Genomic DNA, 20,071 nt, shown 5'->3' on the forward strand with positions numbered 1-20,071 from the left:
TCTCTCTGCTATTTCTGGAAACAATTCACCATTGCAGTCTGGAGTCAGTACTTGACCATGCCCTCTCATGGAGCCTGCCAGAACATCTGGCTTTGCAGCTCCAGTCAGTGGCAGTTTGCTTTGCTTCCAACTGCTTTCTTGCCAACTTTGATTTTTTTTTAAAGCCTTTCAGGCAGCAGCAAGTACTTTAAGCTCTACCCTCCTTTTCCCAGTTGGCAGCATGTTGGTGTCAATGACCTGGATCTGCTGCTGCAATGCTTCCCCTGGGGGACTCTTCTGTTCCCTCTCAGGTATGCACAGCAGACCTGCAATTGCTAGACTAAATCACAGTAGTGCTCTACCTATGAGGCAGCTTTTGCAGGCTCAGAAAAGGGTGATTTATCCGCTGGCTTGAGGCATGGGGCTCAAGGTCAGACCAGCATCTGAGGGCATCCCTTCTCCCATGTAGCCACCACACCTCCACTGCGGAAAGGTGTGAGCTGATAGCCTCATGGAGAGGGTCTGGGGAATGCTATTCAACCAAATCCCTTGGGGTAAGTTCTGCAGCAACCCAAATCTGCAAGAAAAAGCCTCGTAAAGTCCCCTTTGCTTCCCATCACACTTACATAGTTTTTTAGCACCCTCGGGAAAGAAACAGGGTTCGTGCTAACCTCCCCTTCTTCCCAAGATGTATTAGGGATTCTTATGAAAAGACACCCACACAAAATGTAGGCTTTAGATCCAGAGGAGGAGGATGCAGAGGGAGATCTAGTCAAGAGATTAAGGCTCGTGGTATAAAGGCCAAAAGAGACCCTACTCTAGCCACAGCCATATAGCAACTTTGTGAAAAAGGGAAAAAGAGCCCACAAATCTTGGAAACACACAAAGGGAAAGAAAATATTAAAAGGCTGAGCAATACTTGTCCACGTACTCAGATTCCACTTTCTTTAGTGAGGCAGGACAGCTTTCTGATTTGGGCTCAGAATATGGCAAACGGGGGGAAAAAACAGGAAAGAATTCTCCCTACCTCACCCCATTTCCACCCAACTCCCCTCAAAATTTGTTTCTTGGTGCAGGAAATTAGCATCCACTGTTTAGATCCAGCCTGACAATGAGGTTTGCGGTGAAAAGGCAAAGTGCAAAGTCTCGTCAGCTAAATCTCAGCCCAAACTAGCAATACTCCTTCACTCTTCCTTTGACGATGTAATCAGAGATTAAAGTAAATGCCTTATAAGTAGACATGCAATCAAATTTTAAAAGATGCAAGCACCAACCCCCGTCCCCCCTAAAATTACAGAGATACCAAAGGTAGATGCTGTGGTGGCATCACTAGCGAAGGATATGATAATTGCTCCAGGAAGGGATTTTTTCCCCCTTCACAAGAACACAACAGACAGGAAGGTGGAAGACTCAGGAGGGATTTTAAGTCGTCTTTAGCAATTCTTAGTTGTCTGGGCCAGAACCATGATGTCCTGGCTGGCTAACATAAAGGATCTAGACAACTGAGACCATCTTGATTACAGGTCCATCCTTAAGAAAATATCCCTGGCAAAGGTGGTTGTTGCAGAGACCTCAATGGACAAGATGAGCTTCTCAGATAGGGCCATGGCATCCATCTGAACAGCCAGGTTCCACATTTGGCCTAGGGTGACCAGATGTCCCGATGTTATAGGGACAATCCCGATATTTGGGGCTATTTTTAATATGGGCTCCTATTACCCCCCCCACCCCCGGTCCCGATTTTTCACACTTTCTGTCTGGTCACCCTAATTTGGCCACATACCCCTGGACTACAGATACCCACACCAAACAAATCCTGAGCACTTCTAAATTCATGGGTTTTCTCTTTACAGAAAAAAATATAGACAACACATCCAAACTGAAGTATTCCCTTCCATCTCCACCCAGTGCCTTGAGAAAGGACTACGGGGACAACAGCAGATAGCAACATTTCTTTCATCCATCCTTGTTGCAGAAGTCCCAAAGGAAGGACAGCATATATGTCATAGGAAAACCCTAAAACTGGCTCAGGCAGCAAAATCACAGGTGGCAGCAATGCCTCTAGGAGCTCAGTATGACAACAAAAGCCTGTCTCCAGCCCAGTCTGAAGCTCAGAAGCAAACTAGTAACAACTCCTGTACAGCTGTGCCAGTGAAGATAGCCTGTGTGTCACTAGCACCTCTAAATTAGTTGTGAAGTCAGAGGTGATTTTCAAGAACAGTCCATTGTAGTGAGAGAGGAGAATAGAAAAGAGAAGCTTTTCAATTATTCCCCATTAGACAAGGAATTTTCTAAAAGTCCTTGTGCTTTGTGCAACCAATTCATTTATTAAATCTTACATAACTAGGTAAAAAGAAAAGGCATTATATAAAGTGCTTTGTAAACTAATCTGCAAAAGAAAGCCTTTTCACATCTGTTGGCTGCTAAGAATACTTTTGAGTCTTTCATTAGTCTAATTCTGTCTGGATTTGACGGGATTATATGAAGGCATATGTAAAGAGCTTGCAAGATTAGCTTTTTCGAAACCCTTCAAAACTTCAGTGTAATGAGAATGAGGGGTATGAAAGTTGTAAAGCAATTAAATTACTCCATAGACAGCAACTTTTGTTAAGGGGAAGGGGAAGTATTTTTTGGGAAAAACATTTGAAATGAAATTTGTATGGCTCAGGATGATGGTTTTAAGAAATGTTCTCTCCTGAACAGACTAAACATTCTCACTAATAGCAATAGAAATAGAGCATATTCATGCTAACCAGTTGCAGCCTAACTTAAAAAGGCTGTAGGATCTCTTAGTGCACTCCCTTTTATCTCTCCAAAGGGGTGGTTACTTTCTGTCTGTATTAGCTGCTATCATGGCCTTTGACTTTTTTTATTTCTTTTGAGCTAGATAAATTGTAGGGTTTTTTTTCTTTTTCTCTATTTTTCTGAGATCTTTTGACACATGAAATTGTTTAGTTTGAATGGGAGGAAATTATTCATGTAGAATCCCAGACTGTTTTTTTAATTATAAACCTACAAAAGGTGCCTAGTAGAAAATAGGATTCTTAGCAAAAAATATATTTGTGTTACACATTGTGCCATCTATTTTCTTTGAAACTGCATTTCTATATTGGGGTCATAATTTGAACAGGTGGTACTGTTATTGTCTGATGCCCATATCAATCTCACCTGGCAGTAGCCCATTAAGACAGCTGTGTAGGGAATGAGAAGGTGGTAATATTTGTGCATATGGCTGAGCATGTTATTGAAAATTCTAAAATCCTTTAGGCTTTGAACAAAGGAATCTAAAAATATGACAAACTATTTATTTATTTTCCAGTACATAAATCCCTATTTCTGCATAACTTACTGTTTGACATCCAGTTGGGAAGTTTCACCAGTGCCTTAATGTTAATAATAGTTTATGCAGTGATATGAAATGTTTCTGTCTAAAATCACTAGAGGAATGTACTATAAAGTTAAGATATATAAATAAAGTCATTTTCCATATACAATTAAAAGACTAGATTTGAAAATTTATATACATGGCTTGGCAAACAAGATTTTATGCCATACTGTTTTAAAAATAGGTTTCAGAGTAGCAGCTGTGTTAGTCTGTATCCGCAAAAAGAACAGGAGTACTTGTGGCACCTTAGAGACTAACAAATTTATTAGAGCATAAGCTTTCGTGGACTACAGCCCACTTCTTCGGATGCCTATAGAGTGGAATAAATATTGAGGAGATATATATACACACACATACAGAGAACATGAACAGGTGGGAGTTGTCTTACCAACTCTGAGAGGCCAATTAAGTAAGAGAAAAAAAACTTTTGATTATCACTTCAAAAGTTTTTTTTCTCTTACTTAATTGGCCTCTCAGAGTTGGTAAGACAACTCCCACCTGTTCATGTTCTCTGTATGTGTGTGTATATATATCTCCTCAATATTTATTCCACTCTATAGGCATCCGAAGAAGTGGGCTGTAGTCCACGAAAGCTTATGCTCTAATAAATTTGTTAGTCTCTAAGGTGCCACAAGTACTCCTGTTCTTTTTGTTTTAAAAATGTGATTGTAACTTACCAAGGCTTTAAAATATTTTATACATAGTAAAACAGTTGTACTTGACTACTTCTAATTGTATCATTCTGCCTGTCTAGCAAGTACAGGACTCAGATGTTTTACTGAGGTAAATATTTTTCTAGCAACAGCAAACTTGTCAGCATTGATCCATCTTTAGGTATAATAAATACTTAAACTCTCCATGAACGTCATGAGCTCTCTGTATTCCATTTACGTTCTCTGAGCTTCAGTTCAGCTAACTTCTGCATTTCCTTATTTTTGGTGTCTTAAAAATATGGGCTAAATCTTCAGTTGATGTAAATTGGCATAACTTCATTGTAGCCTACGGAGCTATGCAAGAGTACAGCAGCTGGGGGGCTGGCTCCAATGTCTATATTTAAATCCTTCAATGTATATTTGTTGGTCCATTTCCATTAAGACAAAAAAAAGTACATGCTTGCTTTGGATCCACCCAAAACTTGGTACATTATGCCACTTTTTAAGAGCTTGGTTGAAAAGTTCAAAAGCCACTGGCACTCAAATGGACGTTGAACACTAATATAAAGACTGAACATTTGTACTGTTTACATTTGTTTTTTTTTCTTTTTAAAGAAAGGACCCTCCTATATGATACAGACCCAGTACTTGTGGACAGAGCCCTGAATGTCCTTACCTGATCGAGGACTAAGGTGCTGGGCAGTATAAAAAAGGATACCATCTGCAGAAAGAGGCTGAAATTGTAGTTGGATGTGAGTCTTGTGTCGGATATGAAAGGAAGCAAATGACATCCACGATGATTCATTACTTCTGAAAGATGCATCGCTTATGGATAAGGCTGGAAAATACAGGAAGGAAAAATATATTTTATAAAAAGGTTGGGGTTTTTTTAGTGGAGGGGAATCTGTCATGGTAGAACTGATTCTCTGTAGCCTTTTTACATTGTTCATAAGTGCAATATTTTCAGTTGGTCTCCTTCCACAAGACTAAACATAACCTGAGCACAGATTTGAAATCAATAGCGAGAGGATGCCATGCCATTTTATTTTTTGGTACATTATTTTCAATAAGATGTCCAGTCCATGGTCCTCATGGTGAAATTAATACATAATGGAAACTCTATAGACTTCAGCTTCAGTGAAATTTAGGTATAATTTAAAAATCTTTTAAAAGTTAAGTATTAAGCTATTTTTTCCAGGAGTACAAATAAGCAATGTTTTCTTCCATATGCAGAAGCAAACTTTAATATAGGAATTTTTCTGACAATTAAAAAGTACTTTTGGATAATTACACTGAACCACTCTGTCGCTCAAATTATTCTACATTATACTGGCATGGAGGAGTCTCAGTCAATATGACAGAAGATCTGATGTAGACTGATGGACTGTGCACAGGTCTGTTACTCTGATTTGTTATTGTCCTTAGTAGTCATCTTCCCTATGCCCACAATAAACATGGCTGGATCAACCGCTTTCACCCTGTTTTGTTTATACTGCTCTAAACTGTTTCAGCTTTTCTTCCTGTGAAAAGATAGCCATTATTAAAAATTTGAGACATAATTAGGTTAATCATTGGACAAAGCAGTATAATAACTTGAGGATCCCTGCTGTACAGATAGTAATAATGATACCTTGTCTTGGCATTTAGCTTCATACTTAGTTTTTTTTATAGGTTTTAGTTATTACCTTTGAGAAAATGCCCTCAATTTATCAACCAAATAATTCACATCTTTGTAATGATACAGAATAAATGTCAGGTTCTGATCCCAATTATACCAGAGTTACTTTGGATTTACATTGGTATAACTGTGATCAAAATCTGACCAGCTCGGTTTAATACATACAAACATATTAAACAAATGAACATGCCCCAATGCACAGATACCATGGTGGTAGACCTAGTATAAAAATCTAGATAGAGTATATAGTTAGGAATATTTTTATGTCACAAATATAAAGTTTCTGGCCACTATACTAGAAAGATGACACATCAATGATGAAGACATGCTCCCAATAGTAGCAATTATTAGTTAATAATTAGCAGTAATAAAAGCTGCCAACCACATTTAATGTAATATATGCCACTAAAACACACCATGAAAATGGAAACAACAAGGAGTCCGGTGGCACCTTAAAGACTAACAGATTTATTTGGGCATAAGCTTTCGTGGGTAAAAAACCTCACTTCTTCAGATGCGTGGAGTGAAAGTTACAGATGCAGGCATTATATAATGACCCATGAAGAGAAGGGAGTTACCTTACAAGTGGAGAACCAGTGTTGACAGGGCCAATTCAATCAGGGTGGATGTGGTCCACTCCCAATAATAGATGAGGAGGTGTCAATTCCAGGAGAGGCAAAGCTGCTTCTGTAATGAGCCAGCCACTCCCAGTCCCTATTCAAGCCCAAATTAATGGTGTTAAATTTGCAAATGAATTTTAGTTTAGCTGTTTCTCTTTGAAGTCTATTTCTGAAGTTTTTTTGTTCAAGAATAGTGACTTTTAAATCTGTTATAGAATGTCCAGGGAGACTGAAGTGTTCTCCTACTGGTTTTTGTATATTACCATTCCTGATGTCCGATTTGTGTCCATTTATTCTTTTACGTAGGGACTGTCCGGTTTGGCCAATGTACATGGCAGAGGGGCATTGCTGGCACATGATGGCATATATAACATTAGTAGACTTGCAGGTGAACGAACCCTTGATGGTGTCGCTGATGTGGTTGGGTCCTCTGATGGTGTCGCCACAGTAGATATGGGGACAGAGTAGGCAATGAGGTTTGCTACAGGGATTGGTTCCTGGGTTGGTGTTTCTGTGGTGTGGTATGTAGTTGCTGGTGAGTATTTGCTTCAGGTTGTGGGGTTGTCTGTAAGCAAGGTCTGGCCTGCCTCTCAAGGTCTGTGAGAGTGAGGGATCGTTTTCCAGGATAGGTTGTAGATCTTTGATAATGCACTGGAGAGGTTTTAGCTGGGGGCTGTATGTGATGGCCAGTTATTCTGTTCTGTTATTTTCTTTGTTGGGCCTGTCCTGTAGTAGGTGATTTCTGGGTACCCGTCTCGCTCTGTTAATCTGTTTCCTCACTTCCCCAGGTGGATATTGTAGTTTTAAGAATGCTTGATAAAGATCTTGTAGGTGTTTATCTCTGTCTGAGGGATTGGAGCAAATTCAGTTGTATCTTAGGGCTTGGCTGTAGACAATGGATCGTGTGATGTGTCCTGGATGGAAGTTGGAGGCATGTAGGTAAGTGTAGCGGTTAATAGGTTTCCGATATAGGGTGGTGGTTATGTGACCGTCACTTATTTGCACTGTAGTGTCCAGGAAGTGGATCTCTTGTGTGGACTGGTCCAGGCTGAGGTTGATGGTGGGGTGGAAATTGTTGAAATCCAGATGGAATTCTTCAAGGGCCTCCTTTCTGTGGGTCCATATGATGAAGATGTCATCAACGTAGTGCAAGTAGAGGAAGGGCACTAGGAGGCGAGAGCTGAGGAAGTGTTGTTCTAAGGCAGCCTTAAAAATGTTGGCATATGGTGGGACCATGCAGGTACCCATAGCAGTGCCACTGATTTGAAGGTATAAGTTGTCCCCAAATCTGAAATGGTTGTGGGTGAGGAACTAAAATTCATTTACAAATTTAACACCATTAATCTGGGCTTGAATAGGGACTGGGAGTGGCTGGCTCATTACAGAAGCAGCTTTGCCTCTCCTGGAATTGACACCTCCTCATCTATTATTGGGAGTGGACTACATCCACCTTGATTGAATTGGCCCTGTCAACACTGGTTCTCCACTTGTGAGATACTCCCTTCTCTTCATGTGTCGTTATATAATGCCTGCATCTGTAACTTTCACTCCATGCATCTGAAGAAGTGAGGTTTTTTACCCACGAAAACTTATGCCCAAATAAATCTGTTAGGCTTTAAGGTGCCACCGGACTCCTTGTTTTTGTGGATACAGACTAACACGGCTACCCCCGATACATGAAAACAGAGTACAAAAGGTAGCATGAAAGGCTATTAAAAAAATCTCCCTCTTCTGGAGTTTCCAGTCCTTGGTTTTACAATATGTAATAAATAGTAGTTTCCATTATCAGTTTACTAAACAATCATCATGCTGGTTTTTGTTTAAAAGTCACTTGTTTTTAAATGTATGTTCTTTGCTTTCCCCAGGGTTTCAGAACTATTCTTCTGTTAAAAAAAATACTCACAGCCTGAATTATATGGAGAAGATCTATGTTGTAAGAGTCAACCCTATGTTTAAATATGTTGCTTTTCAAACGGAGACATTGGGTAAAGAGTACACAGATCAACTGTGTCTGGCTGTCAGCATGAGGGATCCAGTTTCGCTTTGAGTTTAGTTCAGTCCATCCTCCCTAGGGCGTCAGCAAGGACTGTGGAGACTGTGGATACAAACGGCTCAACTCCAGAGGGTGGAGTGTTTCACTGCTATTTAGTATCCTCTTTTGGACAATGGAACTGCATTGAGGAGCTCTGGAAGCTGAAAACAGACAGACTATATTGAACAAAAATGGCTATGATACAGGGCCTTTGAGGAGAGAGCGTATAAGGATGGAAAAGTAGTGATTTCAAAGGACCACACAAAGAACACAGAAGATCCATGATTTTTTATTTTGCAAAAAAGGAGTAGATATCTCATTTTACATACCTTATGCTGACACTTCTGAGATAAGCATTTATTTCTATTAGTGTAAAATAAATTCTTTCTAATACAGCTAATATCCAGTCTCAGAAAATAAGCCATTCATGTCATCACAATGCAATAGGACTGACTAGCTGAAGTACTGGAGTGCTTCAGACCAACCTAAATGCTTGTACATTATCTTGTAAAATGAGCTACTGCATGCATGAAAATTATGTGCTTTGACATATACATAGAAATATGAACCCATATTGCTGAGATCACATGGCTTTAAGTATATTTGAGAACAGAGATGCTCAGGTTAGAGCTTGATGAAGTTTTTCAGACAACTCATTTGCAAACTGCCAGCACACACACACACACACACACACACACACACACACACACACACACACACACACACACACAAATCAGTTATTTGCACAGCTCTAGTTTAGAATAACATTTCAGCTTTATAATAACAGTATATTATAAAACTCTTAAGTCAAAAAATAAGACCATGTAGGTTCTTAAATTTATCTTAGGACAGGTATATACAAAAGTATCATCATGTCAAATGCAGTACTGCCTGACTGCTGTGTGCTTAGCAATGCACTTCACCTATTTTTTTGCTGAGCTTTGAAAATAAGATGTTTGACTGGTGGGACTTACTGGCAACAGGATGATTTTCGTACTCAGCATACACATTTGAGAGATATTTTAAACCAAAACAGCTAAGAAAAATGGACTTCTGTGTCAGTCCTTTCAGAAGCCAAATTTGCAGGAATAGTGCTGTATCACAATATTGTTCTAATTAGGCCACCAAATATCTCATTATGCAGTTTAATTGCATTTAAAATAAGCACAATCGATATTTAAACAAACACTCCTGTTCCATACCAGACTGTCTGTAGTTACCAGTAGATAGCTCAAAAAGTAGGTATCTAATGAAGCCAGCACATCTCTAAATGTTATAAAGAGAATTAAACTCTAAATCCCTCTAGACCAATTAGAGTTCCAGGAGCATGTTGTTGCTGCAACTACTATCGCTGAAGCACATTCTTCTTTCCCTTTAGTACTCATTATTATCTGTTAGGTTCCCTGTACTATGCCCTGTTGGCCAATCCTGCCGTGCTCAGATGTCCTGTCCTGTCCATTGCTATCGTCATTGAGTTCTCTAGGCGATTCTTGCAGCCCAATTCCCAACAGGTGTAAACGGGGTGCTTAAGCACATTCCCAGCACACTGCCTGTGCAGTTGCAATAGCTTCCTCTGACAGCTCTTTGCCTCAGATCTATTAGCAAGGCCTCTTTCACTGGAATCTTCTCCTGACTCTTGCAACCTTTTAAGCGAGAAGGGTTGGAAGTGATATAATAATAAAAGATGGTCACACGGTGGAATGTTTTGTGAAATAAGACAAAGAATTGGTAATGAGTTAGGCCCCATGGTCAAAAGAAGTGAATTGGAAAAAGACAGTTACCTTTTTCCATAACGTGTCCTTCAAGATGCATTGCTTATGTCCATGCAGCTTAGGTGTGTGTGCTTGCCACATGCACCGGTTCCGGAAGTTTGCCCGCTAATCAGTATCCGTAGAGGACTGGCTCCGGCACCCCCTGGAGTGTGCACGTATGCTGCGGTATATAGGGTGCTGCCGGCTCCCCCCACCCTCAGTTCCTTGTTGCCAGAAATTCTGACAGTGGGGAAGGAGGGTGGGTTGTGGAATGGACATGAGCAACACATCTCGAAGAACACCAGTTATGGAAAAAGGTAACTGTCTTTTCTTCTTAGAGTGCTTGCTCATGTTCATTCAAATTAGGTGACTCCCAAGCAGTACCCCGTGGAGGTGGGTAGGAGTTCATGGATGCGTAGATTACAACACAGCTCTGCTGAACCCAGCATCGCCTTTGGCCTGCTGAGTGATGGCATAGCGGGCCATGAACATGTGCACTGAGGACCACATCACAGCTCAACAGCTGTACTGGATCGGGAAGTGTGCCAGGAAGGCCACCGAAGATGCCTACGCTCTGGTCAACTGGGCTCTGACGATCAGTGGCGGAGGGACTCCTGCCAACTCATAGCAGGTGCGAATGCAAGAGGTGATCCAGTTAGAAATCCTCTGTGTGGATGCCAGGAGGCCCTTCATTCTATCAGCTGTAGAGATGAAAAGCTGAGTTAACTTACAGAAAGGTTTTGTCCGATCTAGGTAGACAGCCAGGGCCCTTCTTACATCCAAAGCATGAAGGTGCCTCTCTTCACCAGTCTCATGGTTCTTGGGGCCAGAAGACCAGAAGGAAGATGTCCTGGCTCATGTGGAAAGTAGACACCACCTTGGGAAGGAAGGCTGCATGGGGCCGGAGCTGGACCTTGTCCTTATAGAAGACCGTGTATGGCGGTTCTGAGGTCAGGGCTCGCAGCTCAGAGACTCGCCTCACTGACGTCACCACCACCAGGAAAGCTATCTTCCATGATAGGTGAGATGGAGCATGAGGCCAAAGGCTCAAAGGGCAGGCCTGTGAGCCAGGACAGAACCAAGTTGAGATCCCACTGAGGGACTGAACTTGTGGAAAAAGTCTCTCAATACCTCTGAGGAACCTGAATGTCATGTCATGGGAGAACACTGTCTGCCCCTGGATTGGCGGATGAAAGCAGAAATGGCCCCTACATGTACCCTGATAGAGGAGTGTGCCAGGCCCTGGTTCCTCAAATGAAGCAGGTAGTCTGATTGACTGCACCAAAGAATGCGAAGGGGAGATGCCCCGTTCGGCTGTCCAGAGGGAGAACCTCATCCACTTTGCCAAGTAAGTCTGTTTGGTCTAGAGCTTTCTACTCTCGAGGAGGACCTTCTGGACCCCTTCCAAACAGGCCTGTTCCTCAGGGTTCAGCCACGCAACATCCACACCATGAGGTGGAGGGATGTGAGATTTGGGTGCAAGAGTCGACCATGATCCTGTGATAGGTTCGGTCAGTTCGGCAGGGGCCACGGAGGGATTGCTGCCAGGCTCGACAGTGTCCCGAATCAGTGCTGGCGAGGCCACACCGGGGCGATCATGATAACTGCACCTTCTTGCTCTTGATTTTTGCTAGGACCTTGCTGATGAGCGGAATCGGAGGGAACACGTACATTAGGCTTTCTGTGCATGGCAGGAGGAAGGCATCGGAAAGGGGGCCCTAGACCGGACCCCATCTGGAGCAAAACCTGTGGCACCTCCTGTTCTGCCTGGTGGTGAACAAATCCACTTGGGGAGTTCCCCACTTCTGGAAGATCGTGCCGGCTACCTCCGGGTGGAGCACCCACTCATGGTGAGAGGAGAAGTCCCTGCTTAGGTGATCTGCTAGCGTGTTCTTGGAAGGTGACACTCTTCTAGATGGATTCTGTGGTCAATCCAGAAATTGCAGAGATGGAGTGCCTCTTGGCAGAGGGCCAAGGATCGCACTCCCCCTTGTCTGTTGATGTAGAACATTGAAGCTATGTTGTCTGTCAAGACTCTGGACACTCTGCCCGACAGGTGAGGAAGGAAGACCAGGCATGCCCTGTGCACTGCCCTGAGCTCTTTGACATTTATGTGTAGTGTCATTTCCTCTGGGGAGCACATACCCTTGGTCTGGAGAGTGCCAAGGTGTGCCCCCCCCCCAGCCTAGGTCCGAGGCGTCCGAAACCAACTTGACTGAGTGAGGAGTGCTAATGAAGGGAACTCCTTCCAGAACTTTCCCGGGGTCAGTCTACCATCGCAGTGAGGTAAGTACCATCACAGGGATGGTAACAACCTTTTTCAGGTGGTCCCTTGACTGGGAGTAGACTGTCGCCAGCCATTGCTTCAGGGGTTGCATCTGGAGCCTGGCATGGTGCACCACATATGTGCACACTGCCATGTGACCTAGGAGGCACAGGCAAGCCATGGTCAGGGGAAACGTGGAGACTTCCGTGATGAGATCTGTCAATGCCATGAATCTCTCCAGCGACATGAACAACCAGGAGCAGGTCAAGTCGAGCATCGCTCCAATGAACGCTATCCTCAGTACCAGAACTAATGTGGATTTTTTGTTTACCAACAGGCTGAGGCAACGGCAAGTGGTTAACAACATTGCAACATCCCTTTGGACCTGGAGCTGCCTCTGGTGAGCCAGTTGTTGAGGTACGAGTAGATCTGGACACCCTGATGTCTGAGATAAGCAGCCACCACTGGCATGCACTTCGTAAATACCCGTGGTGCTGTCGCTAGGCCAAATAGGAGGACCACAAACTGACAGTGGTTGGGACCTCCCGTAAACCAAAGGAAGCGTCTGTGTCTCTCGAAGATGGCGATGTGAAAGCACGTATCCTTCATATTGAGGGCAGCGTACCAGTCTCCTGGAGGCCAGGGACACCCTGGGGAACTTCAGCTTCACTAAGAAGCAGTTCAGTTCTCGCAGGTCCAAGATAGGTCGCACACCACCTTTGGGATTAAAAAGTAACAGGAATGGAACCCCTTGTTCCTGTACTCTGGAGGAACGACCTCCACTGCACCTAGCTGCAGTAACCCCTCTACCTCCTGTGCGAGGAGACTCTTGTGAGAAGGGTCCCTGAAGAGGGACAGGGAGAGGAGGTGGGAAGGAGGGTAGAAAGTAACTGAAGGGTGTACCCCGTGCCACAGTACTGAGGACCCATCAGCCTGATGTTATGGATGCCCATGCAGGGAGGAAAGGAGAACGGTGGTTGGCAAAAATAGGGGAGGAAGGATCCTGGGAACAGTCCGGTAGGTCACCCTTGGGCGTACCCTCAAAATGAGCACTTGCCCGCCAGCTTATTACAGGCCAAGCTCGACTGAGAAGCCTGCGAAGGCTGGTGGCTAGGACACTGCTTGTAGCCTCTGGATTTCTTATGGGGAGGCTCCTGGCGAGGGTGGCTCCCCTGGCCCTGAGGCTGCTGAGGCTTGAACCACTTGTGGGGAGGGCTGGGAACATACAGTCCCAATGTTTTAAGAGTCGTGCGGGATCCTTGAGGCCATGGAGCTTATTGTCCATCTGTTACACAAACAGGGCTTGCCCATTGAAGGGAAGCTCTTGCATCAACTGCTGAGCCTCCCTGGACACACTGGAGAGGAGCAGCCAGGATGCCCAGCGCATAGTGATGGCGGAGGCCCGGGTTCAGGTGGTGGCGTCCGCCACATCTGACGCTGCCTGGAGTGTCACCCAGTCCACTTTCGTGCCCTCCTCTATGTTGCCCTGAACTCCTTCCCAGAAATTGGTCATAGGTTGCCACATGTTAAAGTCATAGCGTCCCAGGAGGGCCTGATGGTTGGCACCCTCAACTGGAGACTAGAAGATGAATAAACCTTACACCCAAACAAGTCTAGTCTCTTGGAGTCCTTTATTCCTAGGGGTAGCCCCGGGCTGACCCTGTCGTTCCCTGTGGTTAACCGCCTCTACCACTAGGGAGTTGGGAGCAGGGTGGGTGTACAGGTACTCGTGGCCCTTGGATGGCACAGAGTACTTGCGCTCAGCCCTCTTGGAGGTGGAGGGAAGGGAGGAAGGAGTTTGCACAGGGCATTGGTGATCTTTGAGACCCTTTCATGAAGGGGCAAAGCCACCCTGGCCAGTGCAGTGGAGCAGAGGACATTGAAGAGAGAGTCTGAGGGCTCTTCTAACTCCTCCACCTGAGGACTGAGGTTGGCAGCGACCCTCCTCAGTAGTTGCTGGTGTGCCTTAGCGTCATACAGAGGAACTAGGGGAGGGGGCTCTGTTATAGCCTCGTCTGGTGATGACAAGGAGGATGCCAGTTGTGGAGGATCCTACAGCACCATTGGTGACCCAGTGGCTTGCTCCCCTACTCCCTCTTGGACTTGCGGGGTCCTTGCGCCCAAGGCTTCATGCACCAGAGGAGGGTGGGAGAGAGATGCAGCTGGTCTCTGAGGCTCCGGACATCGAGCGGTAGGCCTGGGTGAACGCCCACAGGTTCCATGCATACCACAACACTGGCCACTGTGCCTAAGGCCATGGGGCCGGTTTTGGTGTTGACAATGTATCTGATACCGGAACTAGGGGTGAGGGATAGCTCAGTGATTTGAGCATTGGCCTGCTAAACCCAGGGTTGTGATCTCAATACTTGAGGAGGCCATTTAGGGATCTGGGGCAAAAATCTGTCTGGGGATTGGTCCTGCTTTGAGCAGGGAGTTGGACTAGATGACCTCCTGAGGTCCCTTCCAACCCTGAGGGCAGGTCTTCACTACGGGGGGGGGGGGGGTCGATTTAAGATACGCAAATTCAGCTACGCGAATAGCGTAGCTGAATTCGACGTATCGGAGCCGACTTACCCCACTGTGAGGACGGCGGCAAAATCGACCTCTGCGGCTCCCTGTCGACGGTGCTTACTCCTACCTCCGCTGGTGGAGTAAGTGCGTCGATTCGGGGATCGATTGTCGCGTCTCAACGAGACGCGATAATTCCATCCCCGAGAGATCGATTTCTACCCGCCGATTCAGGCGGGTAGTGTAGACCTAGCCTGATATTCTATGAACTTGTCCCACCATCAGGGAATCTTGCCCTGAACCAGGGCTGGATCCTGAGCGGTCGCTCCCAGGCGACCAGGACCCCTTGCCCCAGCCCAGAGCCTCCTCCCACATCCTTAACCCCTTATCCCTGGCCCCAACCCACAGCCCCCTCCTGCATACTAAATCCCTCAACCTCACCCCCCAGCCTGGAGCCCCCTTCTGCACCCTAAGCCCCTCATCTCCAGCCCCACCCCAGAGCATGCACCCCCAGCTGGAGCCCTCACCCCAGCCCGGAGCCCCCTTCTGCACTCTGAACCCCTCATTTCTGGCCCCACCCTGAAGCCCTCACCCCCTCCGGCACCCTAACCCCCTGCCCCAGCCCAGTGAAAGTGAGTGAGGGTGGGGGAGAGCAAGCCCCCAAGGGAGGGGGACTGGAATGAGTGGAGGGCGGGCCCTCCAGAAGGGGTGGTACTACAGGGAGGGGGTGGGCCTAGGGTGTTTGGTTTTGTGTGATAAGAAAGTTGGCAACCCTACCTTGCCACACTGATGTAAGTGCCCTATTACACCAACATCATAACTGCACTTCCACAAGAGGTGTAGGGCTTATGTCGGTGTAGTTAGGGCAACAGAGTGTCTATGTAGACATTGCCTTACTTACATTAGCTGTTGGCTCCATGCTGGAGCCGTGAAATTGACAAGGAAGCTGGGCAGCTAGAGCCCGGCTGCCCCTGGCTCCCCACTCTTAGCTGGGCTGAGGCCTGCGCTGCTCCCTGCTCCCTGATTAGAGCAGTGGTCTCCAAAGTGGGGTGCGCAAGAGGATCCTTGGGGGTACGCAGCAGGAGAAGCGTTTTTTTGGTTTGTTAGTTTCTTCATCCGAGTGGCTTTTTTTTTTTTTTTTTTTTGCTTTGGCAAAAATGGTAGAGCCAGTGCAGCAGGGTGAGTGCTCAAAATTTTTTTACTGATAGGGGTGCGCGATCAAAAAAATTTGGAGACCACTGGCTTAGAGAGCCGAGAAGCCTGGACAGCTGCCCCCTGCTTCTGGTGGGGAACGGGGAGGTGAGAAGAGATGGGAGCAGGGAGCTGAGAGCCCAGGAAGTGCACCACCGAGAGAAAGAGGATAGAGTGGACATGAGCCACCGTAATAATTCAGCAGTGCCTGTAAGGCGACCTAACATAGGTTGACTTAAGTCTGTAGACATGCCCTAAGTCATTCCTTGGGCCAACTGACTTTGATTTCACAGTGACTGTGCTGTGAGGAAGAAGTAAGTAAGGAACTCAGGATTTGGCCCTATGCTAATAAGACATGAGCTATTTCATAGCCAGGCCAGCAACGTGGTAAATCTTGTCTAGTTTCCAAATTTAAACACCTCCACAAGATAAATCATTAATATGATTTCAATCATAACTTAAGGTATATGGGTCAGCTGGGATAAATATGGTGCAGGGATATGTAAATTACACCTCCCTGGCAGGGCCGGCTCCAGGGATTTTGCCGCCCCAAGCGGTGCAAACAAACAAACAAAAAAGCCGCGATTGCGATCTGCGGCGGCAATTCGGCGGGAGGTCCTTCGCTCCGAGTGGGAGTGAGGGACCGTCTGCCGAATTGCCGCTGAATAGCTGGACGTGCCACCCCTCTCCGGAGTGGCTGCCCCAAGTACCTGCTTGGCAAGCTGGTGCCTGGAGCCTGGCCCTGCTCCCTGGTCCTGTGAGGCCCCTTATGACTCAGCGTCATTGATCCTGATGGGGATCAGGTGGTGGGATATTACTACCACCATCCTTCTGAGTGCATGTTAGCTGGTCACAGCTTTAATTCTTCTTGATGAGATCATTGAGAGAGGTGCTAGATCAACATAACTACATTTCTGCCAGTGTAACACCCATGGTCACCTCAGTATGAAGGAGGTTACAACTGTTTTGCCTTTCACCAGCCTCCTTTCCACCACCAAGGAGTTTATGTATGGTATTAAACCACAACATGAATTTAGCCCGACGACAGCACTTTATTCTACTTGGCACTATAAATTATACAGAGATTTTTTTCTTTTTTGTAAATGCATGTTTTTTCCACGTGTCCCCTCTGTGAATACTAAATGTACTGGGCTGGTGATGATAAATCTGAAAGTTCAGATGCTTTTTCTTTGTAGACAAAACTTAAAAGTGTGTTTTATCCTTAGAGAGCATGATTGCCATAGCAACCATGCAGAGGTATTTTTTGGCATGTTACCACCAGGTTTCAAAAATCTCCAGTGAATCATAGAGCTTGATTGGACCGGTGTTGCATGAATTACTAGGAGAAACAATACTTACTATGTCTCAAAATAACAAGTAAATAAGTGCCTGCAGTTACATTTTTTAAATGATTGAAATGCATTGGAACAGCAATACAGTACTGCATTCCTCCAAGTCCAAAATACTCTGTAGATTCAGCACTTAGGAACAACTGTGCCAACAGATAAGCACCCTCTCCCCCTCCCACATTTATATACAGTATATATATAGTACAGAATATGTCTTAAAAAAAGCATTTGTTAGACTAAAAATCATGGGCCATCTTCAAAGCAATCACACTAAGGATTAATTTGGCCTAATATAATAATACAAGTAAGAAGATTTGACGTGTGTTTTTTAAAATAATGCCTTTATTTTAATAAATCTAAGGATTTTAAAAGTCAAATATTAATTTCACCAGTTAGTGTGTGCTCTCTTTCGAGTTATTCAACTTGAATAATGAAAACGGACTAGCTAGTTGACCTTTGGTTCCTAGCCATTTTTATCTTCAGGTTCTCATGCATTAGCACAATTTTGTAATGTTTTGGTTGCAAACACTAGGAGAATGATGAGCTAGCTTAGAACTGCATGTGAGCTGACAAACATGGCCAGTCCATCTTGTGATTGGTGTCTATTTCATGTGTTTATCAGGGAATCCTTTTACTAGTTGGGGGAGTATTTGAGCATGTTAAGTCAGGTGTGCAGCAATGCAAGATACAGGTTCGCTGTCTTTTCCTCATGAGCAACGCAGACAATCCGTGTTTGTAGCTGTGGAGAGTTAAGGGACTGTTACATAGATAAACAGTCTACTTGTTAGCTGAACTGCTTTGATTCCCAAAATAGCATTATCCTTCCATTATGCTTCCTTGAAACCAAAGAAAATGATTTTAATTGATTTTTGCAAAAGCACCTGATCAAGCCCTTTAAACACCTATTATGGTAAATAGTAATCTTCCCATGAGCCCAGTTATATTGTACAGTACATGTGGGGAAAAAATAGTATGTGTATGTCTATATGTGGATCTGATCACCATTGCATCTGAGCGTACTGACTACAACATACAGTCCAGTAATTTCCCTGGAAGCGTAGCAAATTGCTGAACAAATCTGGATTAAAGTTTATACATGTTTTGTGATTTTTTTTTTTTAAAAAGCTGTATACAACGGTTCTCCAATACTGCCATCTACAGCGTCTTTTGACATATTACGCCATTGGCACCAAAACAAAGTATCAGGCACTACAACCAGGTAACCTGCTAATATGGTCTGAGAGTACAGCTCCCCCCACTCTTTTAAGAATCTCCTAAACTGTGTCTAGATTATAGACTGTTTGGCTGGGTACCCAGAGGAATTCCAACGGATCAATTCAAATACTATAGTTCAGCACTCCTATAGCTTTGTCAAGGAAGCATCATTGCGTCTTCCTGCTGTTTCCACTCCAAATTACTTTGGGCCAAGTAGCTTTAGTTGTTTAAACAGCACTACTCATATGAGGAAGATGAACCAAATGTACTCCATGCTAACTGAGGACAGGAAAGAGAAGAGGAATAAAAAGCAAAGAAGGAAAGGCTGTGTTTATATGGCTTAGTATTGTTTAGGCTCACTGTTATAAAATGTGCACATTGGTTATGGAAGTTTTCTGTGTCTATATAGTTGAACTTCAGAGAGTCTTTCAGTGACAATGAAAGAAGGTAATGTTATGCCATTTATAAATAATGATGCATGATAGAGCCACACATTCTTGATACAGAAAAACATTTTTAGATTATTTCTTTTTGCAAAGAAAGAGGCATCTTTGGGCCTGATTCTGCCCACTGTTCCTCACCTGAGGAGTCATATGTGAGACTGCTACTCACATAAGGAAGAGCTGACAAGACAGGATTCTTAGAGTTTGTCAGTCTAATTGCAAAGTGAATTATTTGGCAGAGAATAAACTGGAAGTGGGTGTTTCAAAAGTCTTAAGAACGGCCATTCTGGGTCAGACCAATGGTCCATCTAGCTCAGTATCCTGTCTTCTCACTGTGGCCAGTGCCCAGATGCTTCAGAGGGAATGAACAGAACAGGGCAATTTATCAGGTGATCCCTTCCCTGTTGTCCAGTCCCAGCGTCTAGCAGTTAGAGGTTTAGGGACACACAGGCATAGGGGTTGTGTTCCAGACCATCTTGGCTCATAGCCATTGATGAATCTATCCTCCATTAATTTATCTACCGTAATTCTTTTATGAATCCAGTTGTAATTTTGGACTTCACAACATCCCCTGGCAACAAGTTCCAAAGGTTGGCAGTGTGTTGTGTGAAGAAGTACTTCCTTATGTTTTTTTAAGCCTGCTGACTATTAATTTCATTGGATGAACACTGGTTTTTGTGTTATATGAAGGGGTAAATAACACTACCTTATTCACTTTCTCCATACCAGTCATGATTGTTTAGACCTCTATCATATCCCTCCCACCCCCCACCAATTTGTCTCTTTGCTCAGATGAACAATCCCACTCTTTTTAATCTCTCCTCCCACAGAAGCTGTTCCATACTCCTAATCATTGTTGTTGCCCTTCTCTGTACTTTTTCCAATTCTAATATTTTATTTATTTCTTTATTTATTTATTTGAGAAGGGACGACCTGAACTGCACACAGTATTCAAATTGTGGGCATGCCATGGATTTATATAGTGGCATTCTGAGCCTTTT

At 44.4% G+C, this 20,071-nt stretch overlaps 1 protein-coding gene across 1 annotated transcript in view; it reads right to left on the minus strand.

Moving 5' to 3' along the window:
* Positions 1-20,071, minus strand: part of LOC101938928 (protein eyes shut homolog) — a 616,724-nt gene that overhangs the window by 21,987 nt on the left and 574,666 nt on the right. Inside the window, exon 18 of the mRNA XM_065587927.1 lies at positions 4,694-4,855. Within this exon, the coding sequence (XP_065443999.1) occupies positions 4,694-4,855 (162 nt within the window). The remainder of the gene's footprint in view (positions 1-4,693; positions 4,856-20,071) is intronic.

The sequence above is a fragment of the Chrysemys picta genome, chromosome 3, assembly GCF_011386835.1.
Source record: "Chrysemys picta bellii isolate R12L10 chromosome 3, ASM1138683v2, whole genome shotgun sequence".
In the NCBI taxonomy this organism is placed as follows: Eukaryota; Metazoa; Chordata; order Testudines; family Emydidae; genus Chrysemys; species Chrysemys picta.